This window comes from Brachyhypopomus gauderio, unplaced genomic scaffold (assembly GCF_052324685.1).
Source record: "Brachyhypopomus gauderio isolate BG-103 unplaced genomic scaffold, BGAUD_0.2 sc138, whole genome shotgun sequence".
NCBI classification, from domain to species: Eukaryota; Metazoa; Chordata; class Actinopteri; order Gymnotiformes; family Hypopomidae; genus Brachyhypopomus; species Brachyhypopomus gauderio.
The window spans coordinates 370,712-393,025 of NW_027506959.1; the positions used below are offsets into that span (position 1 = coordinate 370,712).

Sequence of the window (22,314 nt, forward strand, 5' to 3'; positions counted from 1 at the left end):
TCCTAAACCTTTAAAAGTGTCTACACAGTTAAATCTACACTTCTACACAGACAGAAAGACATATACTATTTACAGCAAGTTTAAAGCCACATAAAAATAACGCCACAAACATTAATCAGTGAATGACATTCACGTGCTTCACATAGATGCCTGGTTTCCATTGTAACGGACCACGTTTACTGCTTTGTCTTAGATTAGATTTTGCCACTTCGCAGTTTCATCTGGATATATCAATCTTTCTTTGCCTGAAGGGACTAATTTATGCAAGATTCTTTTTAACTTATACAAATATGTCACTTCCGCCTGGAACCGTTCGCCATTTTGAACAGGCTTGGCTGGTGGCTAGCTATGTGGAATGGTCTAGAAGAGAAAAACTATTCTGGCTGCTGTCTTAAATCACTGTAGAAACCCAGATCGTTCGTCTCGCTTGATATATTTTCCATGTAAGCGTAAAAGCCACTAAAGACAACCCTCAAGGTTCAGCGGATCTCGCTGATGACACATGGTGCGGACCCCCCAAAGATGAGTTGCAAAGATCCGCCGGCAGCCGCGCCAACCCGAAGGACGTCTACAGCATCTGTTCGGAGCGAATAAAATAGTCCGCTTTCGCCCCACTTACTGCGCCAAGGAGAAAACGCGCAGAACAAATTCCATGCAATACGGACAAGAGCACAAGGTAGTTTCACCGGAGCTTGTCGCCGTGTCCGGCGCTTTGTGTTAGCTACACAGCTCGCCCAACAACCCAACAGCCCACAGCTAGTTCGGCTAGCCGAGCCGCTAACGGGCGCAGCGGCGTCTCGTTTTTGTTAGCTAGGCAGCTAACTCGCTTAGTTAAGTAGTCAACTAGACTAGTAAAAACAAACAAAAAATCCCGAAAATGAACGTTTGAGTCGGTGTTTTTGTCAGTATTCATCGCAAAGCCTCTTTAAGACGATGCATTATTAGTAAATTTGGGAGAAAACGTGGCCATTTTCTGCGGGCCTGGAATTGAGGGGCTGGCCTGCATTGTCTGTAACACTACCTTAAACGAGCTAGCTGCTAGCTATGTTCACCGAGTCGCTTAGTTACCGCTCATCTTCCCCGTTATTCGCGCCCGGCTCATCGTTTACGTTAAGTTCGCCAACTCGCCAAAAGTGATATGAAAGAAGCGTCATTGTTGCAAAGTTATATATAAAGATTACAGACAGTGATGGTGTGCATTTGTAATATGGATCTCGCGGTGTGCCTCATCGATTTCTCTATTTAATCTTTTTTTATTTAAATCACTTCACCTAGCAAACGAATTTCACTTCTGTCCCTAACCAGACGTTGCGTCTGTGAAGTAAAGTTTTCGATTCTATAAATTATTTTTTCTATTACTTTTTTCTTTTTGGTGTTTTGTTTTTCTTTTTTGATGAACATTTTTTCTGTTTAAAAAAAATCAGTATTAAACTGCTATCAACAGCTTTTTCTTTGGTGGAAAAGTTAACGTTTCTTCCTCTTTTTGTAATAGGAGAAATGTTTCAGCTTCCCGTGAACAACCTTACCCGGCTAAGAAAAGCTAGGAAAAAGGTTAAGAGGCTGTTGAGTGACATTGGCCTGGACTACTGCAAGGAACACGTAGAGGTACATGAACATTTTAAAATTGTCTAGCACTAACTCTGTATATATCTTAAGCATGGTGTGATTAAGTCCTTGTATATCTTTAAAATATGATGAGATTAACCCTGTATATAGATTTTTAAATAGGTAAGTTTAATTTATTTTTTTAAATTAGATTAAAAGTTTAATTTTAATGGATAGTTAAAAATCTGACTGGTCAGAACAAATCCATAAATGTATTTGTAATTTTGCAGTGAGATGCGAAGTTTCCAATGCTAAAAAAATCCTGTTCTTTTAAAGAAAAATTATTTTTAGCCAGTGAACCTGCAGAAAGTATAATCCACCTGCAGTCTTCTGTCTTTTTGATGATCTGTCTATCAGTATCTGTTTCTATTTATATTCATATGTTCCCACTCAGGATTACAAAGAGTTTGGTCCTGATGAGTTCTACATGAAACATTTTTACCTTGATGTATGTTTATGGGATCCATCCTGGACAAAGTCACAGGTAAACCATTTTAATCCATGGAGTTTGCTCTGTTTTCCAGTGTATTCCTCAGGTTGACATTTCCTCCTGATGTGTTCCAGGACTACAGAACCAAGCAGTTTTGCTGCTCCGATTGCCCCTTTGCGTCCAAGTACTTCTCGGCATACAAGAACCACTTTCGCAATGTTCACAGAGAAGATTTTGAGAATCGCATCCTGCTCAACTGTTCCTACTGTATGTATAGTGGGAACAAGAGGACCTTGGAAACTCATGTGAGGCTTTTCCACATGCCACACAACGTGGTTCGACAGGGTGTCGCGAGCCCTCACAGCGCCCCGGTGGGAGTTAGAGATGGGGTACGCATAGACAAGCCTATGCTCAATGACCGGAAGGAGCTGCCAGTGTATTACTGCAAGAAGTGCACGTATCGGGACAGACTGTATAACGTGGTGCGCAGGCATATCTACAGGGAACACTTCCAGCATGTGGCCACACCTTATGTAGCTAAAAACTCGGAGAAGCAGGAAAAGAGTGACGCAGCCCCGGTCAATAGTCATGGCATCCACTGTAAGAGCTGCCTCTTTGTCCCACGCTCTTATGAGGCGCTGGTGCAACACGTCATCGAATTCCACGAACGTATCGGCCATCAAGTGACTGCCATGATTGGCCACACCAATGTTGTAGTGGCCCGGTCGCAAGCCAACATAATTCAGAGGGGTGCCACCATCACCCCTGGCATACCTCCTTCCATGGCACAACCAGGGAACCGATTTAACATGCCCAAAGTGATGGGGATGCCTGTGGGGAACCATTTTAAACAGGGTGTCGCAGGAAACTGTGCGTCTGGCCAGCCAGTACGCATTACACTACCTGACAAAGCTCTAATGTCTGGCACAGGCTCCCAGTCACATACAGGAAAACACCTGGGTGGCTTTGGTGTCACAGCCTCTCATGGTAATTCCTCTTTCTCTCCCTCAATGAAGTCCCTACCTCTCTCTTCAGTGCATACTGCTACTGCTACATTGACCTCATTGCAGGCTAAGAAGGCTGCAGCCAATGCCCTGAACACCTCACAAACACAGAAGTGGAAAATATGCACCATCTGCAATGAACTATTCCCTGAGAATGCATACAGTGCTCACTTTGAAAAGGAGCACCAGGCAGAAAAGGTGCGTGCTATGGCGAAGTATATCATGAAGATCCACAATTTCACAAGCAAGTGTCTGTATTGTAACCGCTACCTGCCAAGTGACTCCCTTTTGAACCACATGCTGGTCCACGGACTGACATGTCCGCAATGTCATTCCACGTTTTATGAGGTTGAGAAAATGGTATCGCACAAGCGACAAGCCCACCCAAATGAGCCAGGGGATCCTCCCACTGGCTCCCCGCTGACCTTTGACCTCACACTTCAGCAAGGTAGTCCTAAGAATGTGCAGCTTATTGTTACCACCTATAACATGAAAGAAACACCCGAGTCGTCTTCGTCCACGTCCGCACAGCCATCAAACAGTGCAGTAACCAGGCCAACACCAGCGACAACAATGCCGGGAAAGATGCTGGAAAAAACCATTGAGTCTCCAATGAGGAATGCCTCCCAGAATGCACCCCAGAAGAAGGAGGTGGGGAAAACCCTTTGCCCGCTCTGCTTCACCATCCTTAAGGGCCCCATTTCGGATGCGCTGGCACATCACCTCCGAGACCGACATCAGGTCCTTCAGACACTGCACCCAGTGGAGAAAAAGCTCACCTACAAGTGCATCCATTGTCTGGGTGTTTACACCAGTAACATGACTGCTTCCACCATCACACTTCACCTGGTGCACTGCAGAGGGGTAGGGCAATCTCCGAAGGGTCACGGCAGTAAGTCCATCTCGACTTCACTGCGTTCAGCAGGAGCTGGCTCTCTCAAACGCGAGCTGGTAGCCCCAGATGCTTCTGACCCCAAGAGGCGGAAGATGGTAGACCAAAGCAGATACTATCCCACAGTATTTGTGGAGAAGCCGGAAGAGCCTGTTGTCCTTGCGTTGGACCCCAAAGGCCATGCCGACGAGACTTATGAGGAGAGGAAGGCTTTCCTCACGGCCTATTTTAACCGGCGGCCCTATCCATCACAACGGGAAGTAGAGAAACTTGCTGCCAGCCTGTGGCTGTGGAAGTCTGATGTCTCCAGTCACTTTGCCAACCGGCGACGCTCGTGCGAACGGGATTTTATAACTCGTAAACCAGTAGTGTTACTGGGCTTTAACATGCGAGCAGTGAACCAGTTGAAACATGACATGAACTTCGATCGTCAGTGGCTGTTCGTCGTCAACAAGGAGATAAGTGGAATCTCAAGAACATCCAAGATGAAGCTGAAGGCTCCTGTTGGTTTCTCTGCTGAGGAGGACAGCAAAGCTCTCCAATTTAAGAGCATGAGACAAGCTCTAAACACTGGATATAGTAGTCAAAGCAACTGTGCCTTCAAACCAAGCCCTGGGACTTCGTCAGAGCCCATTTCTATCGATTCCGATAGTGAATCGGATCAGGAGGTTATGTTCATGGATAATCTGAAACTCGAATCTCACCAAGCAGCTACATTTCAGCCTTCAATGGTTCAGAAAAAAGGGACCATGCTAAGGGAGAGCTTCCTGTACGAAAGGGATCGGAGAGCCAGAGCAACGGCAAAGAGTCTTGATGTGTCCGTGTGTGGCTCCAGTCCTGAAGAAGCAACATGGTCAGGCAGCATGTCCCCTGATGAGAGCCACTACAGGCCAGCCGGACGGTTTGAGGAGAAGGGGAAAGAGGTTGGGTTGCTAGGTAGATGATGGCACGTGGTCAGTCTTCCAACCCCAGTATGTAAAGTCCCTTGAGTCTTAGGTCAGATCCCTTACCTCAAACTGATTTCAAGCGTTATAGGACTGAAACCATACAAAACCCAAACAGTGGTACAAGTTCGCTGACAAAACTGTTTACTATCACATTGTCTGCTGTGAATAAGCAGAAAGGAAACCCCGCATACTGTATGATTTCTCTCCACCCTTAAGATTCTTGGTGACTTATTTTGGATTTTTGGGGGTTATTTTATTTTTTTTACTACACTGCCCTCTGTATTTAATCACACATTTGATGGAATTGTAACAAAACTGATAGAAGGTATGTTTCTTTTTCTCTGATCAAATAAAATTGACATTGTAATTCACTATAAAGAGCTCTGATTTATTAAGTCACCAGATTTAATTTTAATATGTGTAAAATTAAGTTTTCCTCATCAGCCAAGAGCTAGTTTTAAAAGTATTTCTGTAGTCTAGCTTTAGATCTTGTCCTAACAGTTTACATTAATGGATCATGTCATAGATTTGGCGGTTTTCATACTGTTGTAAACAGTGGTCTATTTCAGTTTATTGTGAAATAGATATTTTTTCAAACAAGTGCCAGAGTATTCATTTGAGCTTCCTCACAGTAGTAATGCAGAACCAATGTGTTTTTCTGGATCTCAACAGAGGTGTCAATTCCAGGTTCAGAAAGTCCTCACCAGGATTTTGCTCAGGCTTCCTGGATTGTGTTTATTCCACTAATTTTACCTGGATTGCACTAATTAGAAAATCTAACAAGCTTGAGCAAAATCCTGGTGAGGACTTTTAATATCTGAACTTGGAATTGACACCTCTGGATCTGAATAAATGTAACTAAGTTTTTTGTTTACAGTTATCTCATTGAGTTGTTTTTTTCTGTGTTGCAGTTGATATTGAAGTAACCTTGTTTCAATTATCACTGTTGAACTTGACATTTTAAAACAATCTTTTAAAAAGTTGTTTGCCTAAATGGCCGTACTCACACATCCTTTCATGGTCATTTGAAACACAGATCATTGCACTTGCTTTGTTTCACCATTAGATGGAAGTGTCTGCAAATGTTGAAAACTCAAAAACTTATTAGTTATGACATTTTTTGACAACTACAACTCTGCACGAAGTCAGCTTCTCTTTCTTTTACAACACATTTTTATCTATCATTAAATTGCTTCTGCTCTTGAAATTATCCTACCAGACTAAAAATAGGTAGGAATTGAAAGTATTAGTAGCCCTGAAAGAATTTGGCGTAAAACCTTCCATTGTGTAGGTGCTGTTCGAATCCTTACTGAAGTCTCAGTATTCCCTTGAAAAGATATTTTAAATACTTCTTATATAAATGATTCAACAAGACCTTTTGAATTCTTAAAGATAATACCCACACCTAGGATCTTGGGTTCCTCATAGATTTTAAGCAAATGTGTTTTCTTTCTCCAAAATTGGCCTACTGCCTCGCGCTATGTGGGCACTCCAGGGTAAGCTCTATCTTTACTGTGACTGGGTTACCCCATTCTTCTGTTTTGCGCATTAGTGCATAAATGTTAAGGAAAATGCAGGCCTTTAATGCTGCAGACTAATATTAAGGCAGTTAGGCCAGAAGGGTGCTAACGGCTTCTTAAAGCTTGCTGGGCTGATCCTGTGGTTACTAATCTCTTGGTGTCATTTGGTGCCATTTCCCTAGTGCATAGCCGGCCGTCCCAGCAGATAAACCCAGCCAGGAGGAAAACAATAAATAGAAACCCACCTGCCACTCAGCTCTTTCACCAAACGTTTCTCACACTGACTCCCCTAAGTTTTCAAGCTGTAAGTATATGTTGGTAATTTGCTTTGTACATTTTTATTCTGTAGTCAAAATGTTTCAGGGCTACTTTGTGATAATGAATTGATTTTATGCTCTGATTCATTTCAAATGTACTTCACATATCAAAGTAAATGGGGTTAAAACAATATAAGCAGGAGGCCAATTTCCGTTTGGCTCTTCATGAAGCACAGCATGTTGTTTAAAGCACGCGAGAATGGAACCAAAGCAGCTATACAGAGAAAACATACAAAGAACAAAATATTAAAAAACATTATTTTGAAAAGTCTGAAAAGCAATACAACATTTAAAGCTTTAGGTAGTGTAAGATGTTTAACATTTCAGTAAAAAGTCGAATATAGCCTACACAGGTTTCCTATTAGCCAATTTCCCATTAGTAAAATGGTCAATGCTTGATTCTGTAGGTTTACATCTGAGCCACAAAGCCAACATTGCTAATAATTAAGGGAGGTTCATACCTTCTTAGAAACTGCAAGCTTATAATATTGTATTACATATTGTATTAAAAACACTGTATTACAGTTGACTAATAAATATATATATATATTGTAGCAAAAACATTGAAAAGCTAGTATTTTGTTTGTATATTTGTTCATTCTTATAGGTCAAGGCTTTATATATCTAGAAATAATTTTTACAGAAGTGATCTTATAATAAATGTAAGCCAACTTTCCACACCATGTATTTACTGTTCAAATAACAATCCAGTTAACAACCTGAGTAGTTCATAGATCCCATCAATGAAACAATTTATTATGCATTTCGGTCTCAAAACTAAATAAATAAAAACTACATTTAAAATGTATATATGTGGTTGCTTTTTATAGGATTCCAAAACAATTCACACAAGTAAGCTGCTGTAATTTTGATCTATAAAATATATGCTATGGGACCCAAAACACTTCCCTGGAGCACAACACATTTTACTGATCACATTTTTTACTAGTCACATTTTACACATTCATCACCTGAGTTTATCGTTGGCTTATTATGTTCTAGGACACTGGTTCTTAGTGACTTGAATTAATACTAATGCATACACTCACACTTTGATCTTGGCATGTCATCATAGCTTTACTCTGCACTTCCTATCATAGATAACATACTGCCTTACAGATGATACATTACTGTATATGTCTGAGTAGAAAAACTGAGTCACTGCCGAAGATAAAGGTTTTTAAATGGAACGAAAATAAAAGCTGCCTGTTCATGCTTGAGGACGATTTCATTCTGAAAGTGAGCTGCAGTGAGAATTAGCATGGGGTTGGGTGGCATGCCCAGATGTTCTTTTTATGATTCTTTAAGTTCTCAGAGCTTGAAGGAAACAGGGTCCGTACTTAGAGGCTGTGTTCACATGTGACCACCAGTCAAGCATGCCCAGAAAGACCTAGCCTACAAAACTATGCAAAAGATCGTTTATATCAGGGTTTAGTTCCTAATGCATGTGGACGCTAATTTGCTTTGTGGCTTTTGAGACTATTTTCTTGAAAGTTGCTGTTATGTATCTTAAGATGTAAAATAGAAAACACATTGCATTAGACCGATTGAATGTGTATTTGGCCATCAAAGATATTTCCTGAGGTGAATTATGAAATTTTTTGCTAATGTGTTATCTTTGTTGCAACAGTCTAAACAAAATGAACCCGGTCGCACAACTGCTTTGGGTTCCAGAAGACCCCGTTCAGTACCAGTCAGTATTTAAAGTGTTTACAGTGTTTAAAGCATTCCATTTACAACTACTTCTTCTTTTTCTTTTTTTATCCTGTGTTGACAGCACCTGTGTACATGCATGCCTTGTGAGGTATTCTTCACAAAGGCAAAACTGTTACTGTCAGAGTTTAAAATTAGTTCAGTGAATTATTTTCTTACTGCCAGCTTTATGGAAAGTGTTTAATTTGCATATTGGTGTTCCAAACGCTGTTGGTCTGTCAAGTCTTTACACCTGTGGTGACTGGACAATGGCAGCATTATAAGTGAGCAGGCACCACTACAATGTCACTACAGTGGTCGGTAAACCACAACCTCTAAAACAGTTCTGAACATTTAAATACCATTTACACACTGCAAAAGTTAACCTTTGACAGTCAGTGTCATTTGTTAATTGCCTGGCTAAAGTTTAAGGGGTTTGTCCTGCCAGAAATGAGAAGACAGCATTACCAAAGTATGCATCATTTAGAACTTTATCACTGGAAGGGGAATCATGTGACAATACGTCAAACTTCAAGCAACATTACAAAATACAATATTTAATTTTTTATAGGAAATCTTTATAGCACAGAACACGTCCAAAAAATGGGAACTTTGTCATGAATATATACATTTGCAAAGATATAATAACATATTTATTTTTCACCCACTAATAACTTTGCTATTACTTCAGTCATTATATACAACAGAGGACAAAAAGTTTTACAAAAACAGAATGACAGGACACCTAACACCTCTCAGTCTGTTAATCAGAAGGCAGCACCTCCTTAACAGGGTGTTCATGGGAAAACATGTACGCTTCCAGAGTGTGTTAACACCTGCGTGCATGTCCAGGGACAGGACAGCATGAGGTGGCGGTCACACCAGTGTGGGGACGATCCCGGAGTTCGGGTGGTGGGGGTACGGCATGTTGGAGGGAGAAAGCATGTGCGCTCCAGAACTGTAGGTGAGCAGTGATCCTGCGGGCATGGAGTAGGTTCCTCCATGTTCCTCCGGCAGCATAGGGTGGCCCATGTCGGCGTACACGTCTCCCACGCCACATTTCTTCCCCTTCTTGTTCCTGTTGGACACCTTGCGGTTCCGGGTCTGTATGCCCTCCTTCTTCATGGTCAGCGGTCTGTTTACCTGCGAGAGTGTTTTGCCAGTTATTTACCACTGAGGGATAAACGCCATTACCGATATTCATCTAGGTATGAGAGAGAGCAGGACCGAGGTGTCTGGCGCACAGAGGAGCGAGAGCTCACACTCACATTGTGCAGTTTGAAGTAGAGACCGCAGGCATTGCACACCGGCTCCCCGTTGGCGTTGCGTCTCCATAGCGTCGTGGTGCTGGTCTGGCAGTTGGCACACTGTGTACCAGCACGCTTACTGACGATCTAACACACCGAAGGGACAGTTAAACTCGGTTCTACTTAAACCGAAACACTCATGAACCAGTCTAGCGTAGCGGCACGCACCAGTCTCTTCTTGGGCCTGATGAGAGGTCGGTTCTGCCCGTTCATCTTGTGATACAGGCCGCAGGCGTTGCACAGATAATGGCCTGTTCCATCACGCCTCCACAGAGGGGTGGCCGTCGCACCACAGTTCACACACTCACGAGCCTCTGTTGTAAAAGACACACACAGGTAGTTATTCAGAATCTCAGCATCCATCCCTGACTGGACTGGAGTAGTAAAACTTTTTAATGAATAGGTGTTTTGACCTTTTTCTTATCACAACTCACCTGGTGGTGAGAGTCTCATCTTGTTGCGGAGTTTGGGAGAGTATGACGCAGGGCTCATCCAGGCTCCGGCAGTGGGGTAGAGTCCCACAGGGTTGTAGTCTTGCGGGGACATCATGTAGGAACTGAAGGGCCCCACCATGTGTGAATGTGGAGACGTGTACAGACCACCAGTGGATGAACTCAGATTGAGAAAAGCACCTCCAGAGCCACCTACAGGACTCAGCTTCTCTGGTTTCAAGGCCTCCTGGAACCTGGGGTTTTCCTTTTCATCACGGCCTGGGGAAGGGAAGCCTTCCTTAGGGGAGGCGTAGGACGAGACTGTGCTGGCGGGGTACAGGGGTGGAGAGGTATGGGGGTGAAGTGGTGCTTTAGTGAAGGTGCTTGCAGGCCATCCTGCCGACTGGGTGTTGTATGAGGAACTCAGGCCGTGTCCTCCTGAACTTTCAAGCCACTGGATATTGCTCAGAAGTGACGGTGATGTGTAAACCTGCCGAACTGCAGGTAAACACAGGTAACTTAATAGCATGTTACAAACACAAATATATCCTGTCATTCATTTTATTTACAATAACAATATAAATCATCTTACAATAATTTTTTTATGTCATTAATAACAACATCAATCATTTTATAATATAAAACTATCAACTAAAAATCTCTGGTCAGGTCTCACCTGGGCTGTGTCTGAAGGCAGACGATGCTCTGCTCTGGCTGCTGGAAAAGTAGGAGGAGAGGCTGGTGAAATCGGGGTCAGGGCCGCAGTAGAAGGACTCTGCCTCCTCCCCTGGAGAAAGGAGGCTCTGGTCAGCTGAGAAACCAGCCAGTGGGTCTGGGCCAATGAGACTGGGAGTGATCCAGCGCGATGACTCGGAGGGTGTGTTCTCCATCATTCACTTGGGTTTCTGCAACAGAATCAGTGTTGCTTTTCATTGGTGCTGAACTCATTGAAACGTACGAGGGCGAACTAATGTGCATTGCAGAATTAGCTTACTTATGAATATGTAGATCAGTTTTAAAATAGTATTGCTTCTGTATCATCAGTGGGAATCATTTACTTAATTACTTAATTTGCCTTTTAGTCACACAGGATGGCTCTATTTTGCCATATATACACCATATATGATATATAAAGATCAAATACATTTATAGATTTAGATTTTTTATAACTGACCAATAGTAATCACATAATCCCGATTTGAACAGAACAACTGTGGGCATATTAACACATGTTAAGGTGGAGTTGGTGCATTTCAGCCTGTATCCCATGTGCTCAGTAAATGTTCAGAAATCCATTCTTTGACATTTGTCTGCAATGTGAGGTATTTTAAGCCTAGAACCCACAAATGTTTACAGTTGCTTTTGACTCAGTGTTTTCCCACTTTTGGGTACTGTGATACATTGATCAAGGTTACTAAACTGGCAGCTTCCCTTTAAAACATCCTCATTTGCTTGTGGCTGAAAGTGAGCTGTAAAAATACCCCAGTAGCCTAAACCTGTTACAGGCCGCAGCCACAGACAGTACTGATAATCAACACTTTGTCTTAGACATTCTTCCGTAGAGTGGTGTACTGTACGTAGAGTGGTGTACAGTGGATTTTTAACTGAAGCGTTGTTTCAATATTTTCTATGCCGTTTACATAAATCTGCAGTCCTTGTCCAGAGTTGATCACACATTATCATGTCGGCACTTTTTCTCTTGCCCATGTAATCTATAAACCATAAAAATAATTCGATAATTATTAGCATTTTGAGAAGCCTTTGAGAATACTTGCTGTGCATTGTGTCTGCCCCTCAGGTCCCTGACTGTATATATCTGTGATAAGGGCTGATTGTGTTTGAGAATAAGATAGCTATCATCTTCTATTACGGTCATAAAACATAAAATGCACCAGATAACATCTGAATAAGTACATTTTGATAAAGAATCACTGTCACACTGTCGTGAAATATCATTTTCTTCCAGTTCAATATATAAAATACACATGCTTCACTGCCTTTTCTTGTGTTGCTGCCCTCTTGTGGTCAGTGTGCCTAAAACGTTTAGGATGTGTTCTGACTTGTATTTTACTTTGGCTCGATACCTTACGTATAAGAATAAAATAGCTATTTGAAAATGGTGGTTTGGTTTACAACATTGAATCATTAACATATAATCTGAATATTTTTTGTATTTGCCCTGACTCATTTTCAATTTCAAAATATGCTCTTCAAAGGTCAAAAATTACGTGCTTTACAGAGAATAAACATTCTCTGATTGGCTTATCAATCAAAATTATTGTGCTATTTTCATTTGCTGTACATGTAATGAGTTAGAGGTAGAACAGCTGCTCTTCAAACTGCATGAACAGAACAGGGCATACTGACAATGCAAACTCATCTGAAACTGTCAAGAGATAATAAAATGTATTGAATGAAGAAATATATACTGCATGAAGAAAGTGATAAAGGCACTGCACCAAAACAATATTTGATCATTTTACCTTAGCAAACCAGTACCTACGTGTATGAGAACTATGCTGCAGTCGCAAAATAAGTGTATTTTCCATAAATCTATTAACTTCAGACAGAACAGCTTGTCATCACTGTGCTGATCAGGCAATTTATTAATGAACTGCAGCTTTTAAAATACCACTACATTACTAATAAAACAACATTAACAGAGAACTTAGGGTCTACATCTTCCTTTTTCCTAAGACAATAGAACAAAAAATTATCTGCTTACTTATAATGATGCACAAAATATCTGCTTACTTATAATGATCTTGTGTAATGCAAAAAAAATACCGAACAAATTGTTTTTATTATGTAAAAATTTGCACAGTCAAGATAAGTAAAATGTATTTCCTTTAATGACTCACCATAAAAGCACTTAAAAGTTGTGAACCACACAATAATAAAAGTCTCTTCAATATAGGAATAAAACGAACTATAAATATAAATATATGTAGATTACAAAAATGTTTTGATTACCTGCTGGAGCACAGCACTAACTGAGGGCTAGCTCAGTCTGGGCAGGATTATAGATGGTTCAAAACTTCTTGGAATAATCTGAGATATTAATATGCGCTATGGCCTCTGAATATTGAGATCTCACCAACCTCAAATTTTTAAAAATCCCATGATATCAGCACATTTGTTCAAACTTTTTTCTTCATTACCATTTTACAATTTTCATAAAAAGTGGTTTCATTGTCATGATGTCATGTCATAATACCACTCTTTAAATATTACATATTTTCAGTTAAATAATTACTACATTATTACATTCATATGCTTTCACCTCACAAAATAAGAACATTTCAATTCAAGAAATGTTTGCATTCAAGAAAAGCTATTCCAGAAAATCTAAATTAATCAGTTAATTGTTTTATTAATTATATCACTTATTTATTGAAACACTCTGTACATTTAAAATGCTTATATTTAAATGTTCATATGTATGTGGACACTTATTCATGTTTAACATTTTAGGATTAACGATGTAGTTTCAATGGAAAATAAATGAAAAGCAAAACTATGAGTTCACTAGAGCTGAAACACACACATTCTTCACTGGATGAGCCCTCAGTTCAGTAAACAGAACCGGGTATGTGCATCAGTAAAAATCCTAACTGTCACTTAGACATTCCTTCATGAATAACCTATGCATTCTAATATTCAACATATGCTGTGTTTGGGAAGTGACCTTCAGGTGTGTGACGGAGCTTACCTGGCTGTGCTGACTGTCTGGTTCCTCAGGTGTGTGCCTTAATCACAGTGACTGGAGGCCCAGCAGAAGGTCATGTGGGGGAACTGGCTGGTCTGTCAGTCTGCAAACTGGTCTCTCTGACTTATCAGTCCTGTGCTCTGGGAGCTACTCACTTAGTTTGAAATTGAAGAGGACCGATGGGTGGGGCAAAGGGGACAGTTGTCAGGACACGCCCACGTATGGATTTGAATATTATACGTGAATTTAGAACAGTGGCAAGTCCAACCACAGGACGGAGGCCATGTTAGATGAACAGTGTTCAAACAGTTTAGGAGGAATTCACTTATGGCTACAGGCTTGGGCACAATACGACTAATTAAATAATGCTGACAAGTAAAAGTATTTATGGTCAGAATGCTTTAATTACACTTTTTCATTTCTGAACTTGGAAAACCAATTCACATATGATGCTAATTAATGGATGGCATGAACAAGATGCTTGGTGCAGAAAGAGTGCAAAAGTACTGTATGTATTACAAATGTGGCCTACACATATATACATATACATGCACACACAGAAAGAGAGCTTTACACGTGTTTTTGGTTGGTTCAAAAGCTTCCAAGACAGTGGTCACCATTAAAACTCTTCATAAAATACACCTCAACATTTTTCCACATTGCCTTCAGGATTTTTATTATGAGTAAATTGCACATCAGGCAAAGTAGTAGGATTTTAAAACAGGTTTAAGATGTCCCTAGTGACATAACAAATTATGTTATCACAGCAAAATTTAATTCTAATGAAAAAGTAATTATGTGTACAGCAACAACAAAAAACTGGACACAAACCTTCATGAAAATGTATTTACTTTTTTACACACACACAAGGCCATTTTGGTCATACACGTCTAAATGAATTGATCTTTAACCAAGATCAGACCAACTAAGTTGTGCATCAAAGCGAATGAAAGTGCGGCAATGTTCTTGTTGCAATGCAAATAGGGTCCAACACTGCAATCATGGCAAGAGAAACCAGACCGGCCCGGGATGCACAGGCTGCACGCTCCTCCTAAAGGATCCATCATTTGGTAGTCAAAGTGCTCCTAATCTCTCATTCATTGTTCATTTACCGTTTTCAGGGATACTAGAATGGTGATTTCTCAGCACAGCTGGAGTTGACATGTGGTGGCATTGTTGCACAGTAAAAGCGTGTTGCCTGAAATGCTCTGTGTTGAATGATCAGGCGTTTTTAGATCACATTTCGTCTCACATTAGCACAGTTGTACTCATAGGGCAGTGCTGCACATTCCTGTAATGATAAGAAGAGCTTTGTGAAGGCATAACTAGAGAGAGAGAGAATGACAAAGAGTGAGTGAGTGATGGAGGGAGACAGTGAGTGAGTGAGTGAGTGAGTGATGGAGGGAGGGAGGGAGTGAGTGAGGGAGGGAGACAGTGAGTGAGTGAGTGAGTGAGTGAGTGATGGAGGGAGGGAGGGAGGGAATGAGTGAGGGAGTGAGGGAGGGAGTGCACTGATGCAGGACTGAGGGATGTGGCTCATGACTCCGTCTGTGTGAGCTGTTGTACTCTGATAAGAGAATATCAAGATCAGAGTGGGAGGTTGTGGAAGGCCTGCCCTAGTGTACTCTCTCTCTCTCTCTCTCTCTCTCTCCCCCTCTCTCTCTCTCTCTCTTACACACACACACACACTCTCTCTCTCCCTCTCTCTCTCTCTTTCTCCCTCTCTCTCCCCCTCCCTCTCTCTCTCTCTCTCTCTCTCTCTCTCACACTCACTCTCTCTGTCTCATTCATGCATACACACATACACAGACACACACTCATAGAGTATCGTATAAGCTCACATGCACTATATGGTCATTTTTGTCCCGTTCTCTAAAACACCTTTACACACACTTACATGCACTCTCACAATCTTACAAACACTATCACACAAACATTGCTGAACAAACTGCAAAATCACATTAAAATGGTTCTCTGTTGCAAACCCATCATAAATATTATTACACCCACCCCCCAACCCCCCAACAGAAGACATCAGTTCATTATCAGTTGTCAAATTCAAAGTTGAGCCTGTAGACAGGAAGTGTTTACCATGGGGGTGAACCAAACACTTCAAGCAAGCTCTTTTCTCTGGGTGACAGGACTGAGAGTGTGGGGGTTGGGGGAAGAAGGTGAGGGGAGGGTGGTTGTGGTGATGGTGCTGCTTCACTTAGATGGGGCCTCCAGTTCCAGGGAAAGCAGTTTCCATGAATGCTGAGTCTTATCTGTCCACCACACAGCCAGCCAAGCCAGGCTGTGTTATGAGTGTGTGACTCTGTACGCCTCCGCCTCCAGACCACTCTCCGTCCACACGCTTCTCTCAAACTCGTCTGGTGCTCATCGCTTCAGTTTTATATCTGCTACCGGATCAAACCTGTTTACACCATATCCTTGAGATCCATGGCATGGAAGATACAGTGTAAATCCATTCAGTTTGAACCAGTTCAGTTCAGTGGTTGAGCCCCTGAAATCAATTCTTTTCAGAAGGCCTTATCCCACAGATAAGTACAAGTGCATACACAGAGAATATTCCTTGTCTGGTCTTCACATGACATAAAAAGTTTAACTGTACTAGTTTTAAAAAGATACACTGTAGTTCCTCTCATAAAACCACTTTCCCAACATTTTCAACAGCTTTCATATATGCAAAACCTGTTCAGAAAGTGTCTGAATTTTTTGTGGAGAAGGGAAGCAGTTGATAAGCAGTGATGTGGACCATTTGAGGCGCTGTGCTGTTTTCTGTGATGTAAAAGGTCTGGTTTCACATTTTTTCAACCAAGAGGATGTTAACTAAACCTCAAAGCCACAGTTCCCTCAGGTACTCAGTGTGACTAAAAAACAGAGACAAAGTTTATCTCTCTCTCATTTTTTTAACCTTCTCTGAGGTAATGCGGGCAAAGACATGGATACACTGGACACCTTTTCTTCTCTTTCTTCAGTTACAGGGTGCTGGACCCCATTCTTACCAAAACAAACGTTTTACAGTTTTGACTTCCACACCCTTAACTGCCACAGAGACCAGACCCTCCCTCCAGGAGTGGTGTGGAGGCCTGAGAACAAGGTCAATTATTCTAAATGTTGCTACTTTATAAATAATCATTAAGAACAATGAAAAGATTAACATGTTATTAGCACAATAATGTATATATTATATTATTATTTATGTTAATATTATTTTCTCACAGAGTGATGGTCCGTTTGGTGGACAGATGTTCCATCTTTTTGGGTTTGTTTTGTTTTATTTATTTTATTTGTGTTTTGTCTTCTGTCACCAAGGCTGTATTAATTAACACTGCATATATAACTGAATATACAATTAATAAAGTGATGTTTAAAGGCCTGTGTGTAAATGAATATAAGGGCCTGAGACTAAATGTCACATTCATGCAACAGTTATAGAAAAAAAATCTACTCGCGTTCAAGTAGCTCTCCCACAATGCAGGCGGGAACATGTCAATCATCTAATACAAATCAACTGGATTGTGAAAAGTTTTTATACAATACACAAAAACATTATAAAACACTGCAGAATAGCAGAACTAACTCATATGCGTTTGAGGTTGGCACTGTAAAGCCTGATCACATCAAACTACCATGAGGAGGTTGCAACCTGTAAAGGGATAAGAGAAGGTGACACCAGGCCTGCCAGGATGTAGCTAGATTGCTTCGACACCTCATTACAACTGGCTGGCTGATTTAGAGATAAGTGATGGAGCACAGTGCAAACACTTCATCAAAGCGACAATGCTGTCAATTTGAATAGTATCAGTACCCTTTAAAATACATCTAAAGAGTTATTGTTTTTTGTGCATTTTGTTGCATAATCTGAGAAATTCTGATATATTTAGTATTGATGGGGAACAGTATGTATTGGCTGTTTCAGTGTGTTTATCGGTCCCCTCTGAAGTTTTATAAGGTGATTTGCCTTTTAAAAACTTCCCATGTTTTCCATTCTCTGTCCCTTTAAAGGGTGTTTAGAAAAAGACTCAGACAGCTGTTCTGTGTAAGCATGGACACAATGTGTAGTTCTCTGTGCTGTGTGCCTAATGCCCTGTGCAGCACAGGTGCAGCCCCACCAGTTCTGCTTGGTAGGGTGTTACCTATCCACTGTTCAAATGGTTAACCATTAGCTCAGAGTTTCTCTTCAGATCATAGCATAACACTCCTTTGTCTGCTGGTCTGATGTCTGTAGCATGTGCATTATAAAAGCATGGTGTTCTGAACGTTCACCGATTAACATGGCTGGTTTCATACTTGCGTTGTACTGAGGTGCTGATTAAGCTATGGCGGTGTGGAGGAAATCTTATCTGAAAGTGGTTCTGGTAGGTAACTCTAAGTGTCTCAATTCCAGCATAGTGCCTTGAAGAAAAGAAAAGAAAGGTTTATCCACCACTGTGGTTAAGATTCGAACTGGAGTAACATTTGACTAGTGTGATTTAGTAATGTTCATGAGATGAATTGATCAGTATCTGTATAAGGAAGCTGCAGTTGTTGCTTGAACTGTTGTTCAAATATGTTCAAATTGTTGAAATAAATGATCTTTATTTCAAATGCTTTGCTAGACATACTTTTCATATCTGAAGCAAAGAAATATTGTATTTCTAGTCATTGGTCTTATATGTATATCAAAAGTCTGGGGAAATCTTAAATTATGACTCGATTTGTGGACCATCGATTCTCTAACGCAGGGATGCACAACTTGAAGGAGGAGCCGGGCCAAAAATAAATGTAAAGCTGCTTGAAGGGCGCGAGTTTAAATTGTCGAGCGGGGGGGGGGGGGTGGCGAGTAGTGTAAAATGGAGACAAATTATGTGGCGATCGATTCTTAATGTTTACTTACTCCCGCGGTAGCCCAACTAAAAAGTGACCCAAAAACAACACTGTTGTTCAAATTCTGGCACGAAGCCAGAAGGCGGGCCAAATTATTTATCAAGCGGCGGGCCGCAACGGAGACGCCCGCGGGCCGTATGTTGTGCACCCCTGCTCTAACGTATCGTGCTACCATTGGGGTGAATTTCCTAACTAAAGAGATGACCGTGGACCAAGGCACAATTATCCTTCAGGTAACAGTAGTCTTGCAGCTTTCACCCAGTTGCTGTGCTGTGCTGTGCATGAGCTATTTTACCCAGGGATTGTGTCAGGAAATATTCTTCCTCCCTCAGATCTGGGACACTGCAGGCACAGAGAGGTTCCACTCGTTGGGTGCGTCCCTGTACCGCAGGGCTCACTGCTGCCTCCTAGTGTTTGATGTGACCTCAGCAGCGTCCTTTAGAGCTCTCGATGGCTGGCAGAAAGAGTTCATCGCACAGTCGTTCCCCACTGAGCCCATAGACTTCCCCTTCGTCGTCCTCGTCAATAAAACTGACCGGGACGCCCGAGAGGTTCGACCGTGCTGGTTACTTCCATGTTCAGCCTGCTTCATTCACTGATGAGTGGAAATATGGCGGTTTCAGATTAACCAAGTTCAGTTTCACCTCAACTCCCAGCGGCTGCACACATGAGCTAGTTCGACACATTCTATACATTGATTGCTCTTCTTTATATGGCAATACCATATGTAAATATGGTCATGCCAGTAAAGCTCACTGAATGGAAATAATTCCACTGAGTTTTGTGTCATTTACGTGCAGTAGAAAACATACAATTCTAGCGTCAATAAATGTCTTATTGCAACAACAGTAGGAATATTAGTTTGAAAAAACGACCTCTTAAAGATGCACTTTCTTGGGTATGTAATCACTAGTGACATGAACGTATCAAAATAGTCGCCTTCTGCGCTGTCTAAGGACGTGCCAGACGTACCGAGATGAGTTCCTTATTTGGTGGGCAGGTTTCCGTGAGCTGTGCACAGCTGTGGTGCGAGGCTGTGGGTGCCCTGTATCTCGAGTCAGTGGTAGTGCTAAGGAAGGCACAGCCGTGGACACAGCCTTTGGAGCAGCAGCGAGAATTGTTCTCCGCTATGAGAGTCAAAAGCCATTTTAGGCGTCACAGACCTCTGAAACTAAATTGACCATATTGTATAAAAATATATCAATATTTAATTTCTGGTTTCTTCAGTCCAGGAACACCCATCAACAAGCAAATGAAAAACAAGCACTACAGAAGCAGAGGGATTTAATCAAAATGACAACACACACACTACAGTTACGAACACGATGCAAATTCATGAAACCTGTTACAAATTCAGGAAACTCTTTATTCAGAATAACAACACGAGCTACATTTTGTAAAAGTAGTGCAAACTCTGAATAAACGTGCAACTTCATAAATGCAGCAAATCCAGTCACAACACAGGCGAGGGCAGGGCTGGAGGCCACTTTTTCAGCCCGGGAGTTTCATGTACAAATCCGGCCCAAAATTATTTTTTCCCTTCCAATCGGCCCAAACTAGAGATTGACATGAGCCCATCGGGAATCCTCCCGAATCTCCTGATTAGCCACTTTGGCTATTCAATATGTTCCAATATGTTGGACCCTGACCCTGACCGACTCCCAAGATGACCGGATTCGAGTGGCAACTGTGAGGAAATGGATCACATCTGAGGCCATAGAGCAAGCAAAATCTGTTCTCAGGCATGGAGACATCTTAGGCCAGGTGCAGCATGGAAGAGGTGGGATTGGGCTTGGGACAAGCCGACCCATGTGGCAACCCCAACCCAGAAGAGAAAGCTGGTTGTGGCCGAGGTGTGGCACCAAGAGGAGGCAGACAGACGCAGAAAGGCAGTTTCTTAGTCCAAACAGGGCCAGTGGACTAGCTGGGAGTGCCTGGAACAAAGAAAGCTCAGCTGGAGGGATCTCTGGGAAATGGAAGGGAGCCAAATCATCTTCATCGTCAGAGCCACCTATGACACCCACAAACCTCAGCCAATGGTTTGGTGAAGATCTCTCTTGTGTGCTCTGTCAATCCCCTGCAACTCTGAGGCACATCATCACAGGCTGTAAAAGCAGCTTAGCCCAGGGCCGCTATACTTGGAGACACAACCAGGTGCTACGACAACTGGCCATCACTTTGGAAAGAAGGAGAACCAGCACCAACACCCCCCCTCCATCAGTGCCTAGATGCATATCCACCACAACATTTGTAAGAGCAGGACAACTCCCAGGAAAACCTGCAGCAAATAGGGAACCACCAACCCTCTTAGTGCCCGGGATTGGAGAATGCAGGTTGACTTGAACCAGAGACTTATATTCCCACCTGAGATTGTTACAACTAATCTCAGGCTAGATCTGGTCCTATGGTCAACCTTGCAGATGTCTGTTTTCATTGTGGAGTTAACTGTACCCTGGGAAGGTGCAGTTGGTGAAGCATACGAGTAGAAAAGACTGAAGTACTATGACTTAACAGCAGACGCCGAACAACGCGGGTGGCGCGCCCAGGTGCTTGCGGCTGAGGTTGGCTGTAGAGGGTTTGTTGCCACATCTACAACCAAGCTGCTTACGGAAATGGGAGTGAGAGGACAAGCCTTCCAACAAGCTGTCAAGTCACTATCAGGAGTGGCTGAACGGAGCAGCAACTGGATCTGGTTGAAAAGAAAGGACTGCAACTGGGCTGCAAGATGACCACCGAGCAGCAGAGGGGGGCAAATCTGGGACGCCAGATGTTGCCGTTGAGCCCTCTGGAGGTGTTGTGGGCCTTTCAACAAAACACCAAAGAAGGAGGGTGCCCACCTGAAGACCCCTGTGAAGCGATTACCCCTCAAGCCCTAACCCCTCACCAAGTGCTGATTATTTAAGGGATTGTACTACCTAGTCCTATGAGCTAAACCAATTCAGGTAAGTATTGCACATTTAGACTGTTATTCAGGTATAAATTGATTGCATATTTAGACTGTTATTCAGGTAAGTATTGCATATTTAGACTGCTATTTAGGTAAGAATTGTATCTCCAATATTGAAATGCTAGATACACATGTATGTACTGTGGGCCTTTCAACGAAACACCAAAGAAGGAGGGTGCCCGAAGACCCCTGTGAAGCGATTACCCCTCAAGCCCTAACCCCTCACCAAGTGCTGATTATTTAAGGGATTGTACTACCTAGTCCTATGAGCTAAACAGCTTCTGTGCAAAAACAATGACAAATATTTGACAACACCGACCACAGTAGACCTAGCTTTTTTATGGTGGCTCCGTTACCAACAGGGCAAATGGTTCTTTTTATTGAAGATGGGACTTCCTATGATACAGATTTATTATGCAGTGACTAGTTTCCTGGTATTGTAATGGCATTGTCATGTCTCTGGCTTTCTTCTTTTTAATTGTCACTGAATTATTGTTTCTGAAGTTGCATGAGGTTTCTGAATCTGCACCTCACATTTACCAGCTTTTGCTGAAACTTTATTCTTGATTCTTAAAATGACGTTTTTTGTAGCAGGGGTTTTGAAAAACATATGAACTTGCTTTAATCTAGCCTCCTACCACATA

The 22,314-nt window shown here is 42.0% G+C and overlaps 3 protein-coding genes across 3 annotated transcripts; 2 read left to right on the forward strand and 1 right to left on the reverse strand.

Annotated features, from left to right (window-relative positions):
- Positions 1–331: 331 nt before the first annotated feature.
- adnpa (activity-dependent neuroprotector homeobox a) lies at positions 332–5,249 on the forward strand. Its single transcript, XM_076994321.1, has 4 exons — positions 332–676; positions 1,493–1,605; positions 2,000–2,089; positions 2,170–5,249. The coding sequence occupies exons 2-4, from the start codon at positions 1,498–1,500 to the stop codon at positions 4,873–4,875; spliced, it is 2,904 nt and encodes a 967-aa protein (XP_076850436.1). The 5' UTR covers positions 332–676; positions 1,493–1,497; the 3' UTR covers positions 4,876–5,249.
- A 3,631-nt stretch (positions 5,250–8,880) lies between these two features.
- Positions 8,881–14,003, reverse strand: gata1a (GATA binding protein 1a). Its single transcript, XM_076994322.1, has 6 exons — positions 13,858–14,003; positions 10,822–11,050; positions 10,149–10,643; positions 9,883–10,028; positions 9,676–9,801; positions 8,881–9,550 (listed from the first exon to the last, which is right to left on the reverse strand). The coding sequence occupies exons 2-6, from the start codon at positions 11,036–11,038 to the stop codon at positions 9,284–9,286; spliced, it is 1,251 nt and encodes a 416-aa protein (XP_076850437.1). The 5' UTR covers positions 11,039–11,050; positions 13,858–14,003; the 3' UTR covers positions 8,881–9,283.
- Positions 14,004–17,293: 3,290 nt separating this feature from the next.
- LOC143500233 (ras-related protein Rab7) lies at positions 17,294–19,875 on the forward strand. The gene is given in 6 exon segments (XM_076994276.1): positions 17,294–18,229; positions 18,526–18,577; positions 18,882–18,956; positions 19,056–19,274; positions 19,724–19,783; positions 19,786–19,875. Coding segments are annotated over 6 exon segments (549 nt in total). The 5' UTR covers positions 17,294–18,176.
- The last annotated feature ends 2,439 nt before the right edge of the window (positions 19,876–22,314 follow it).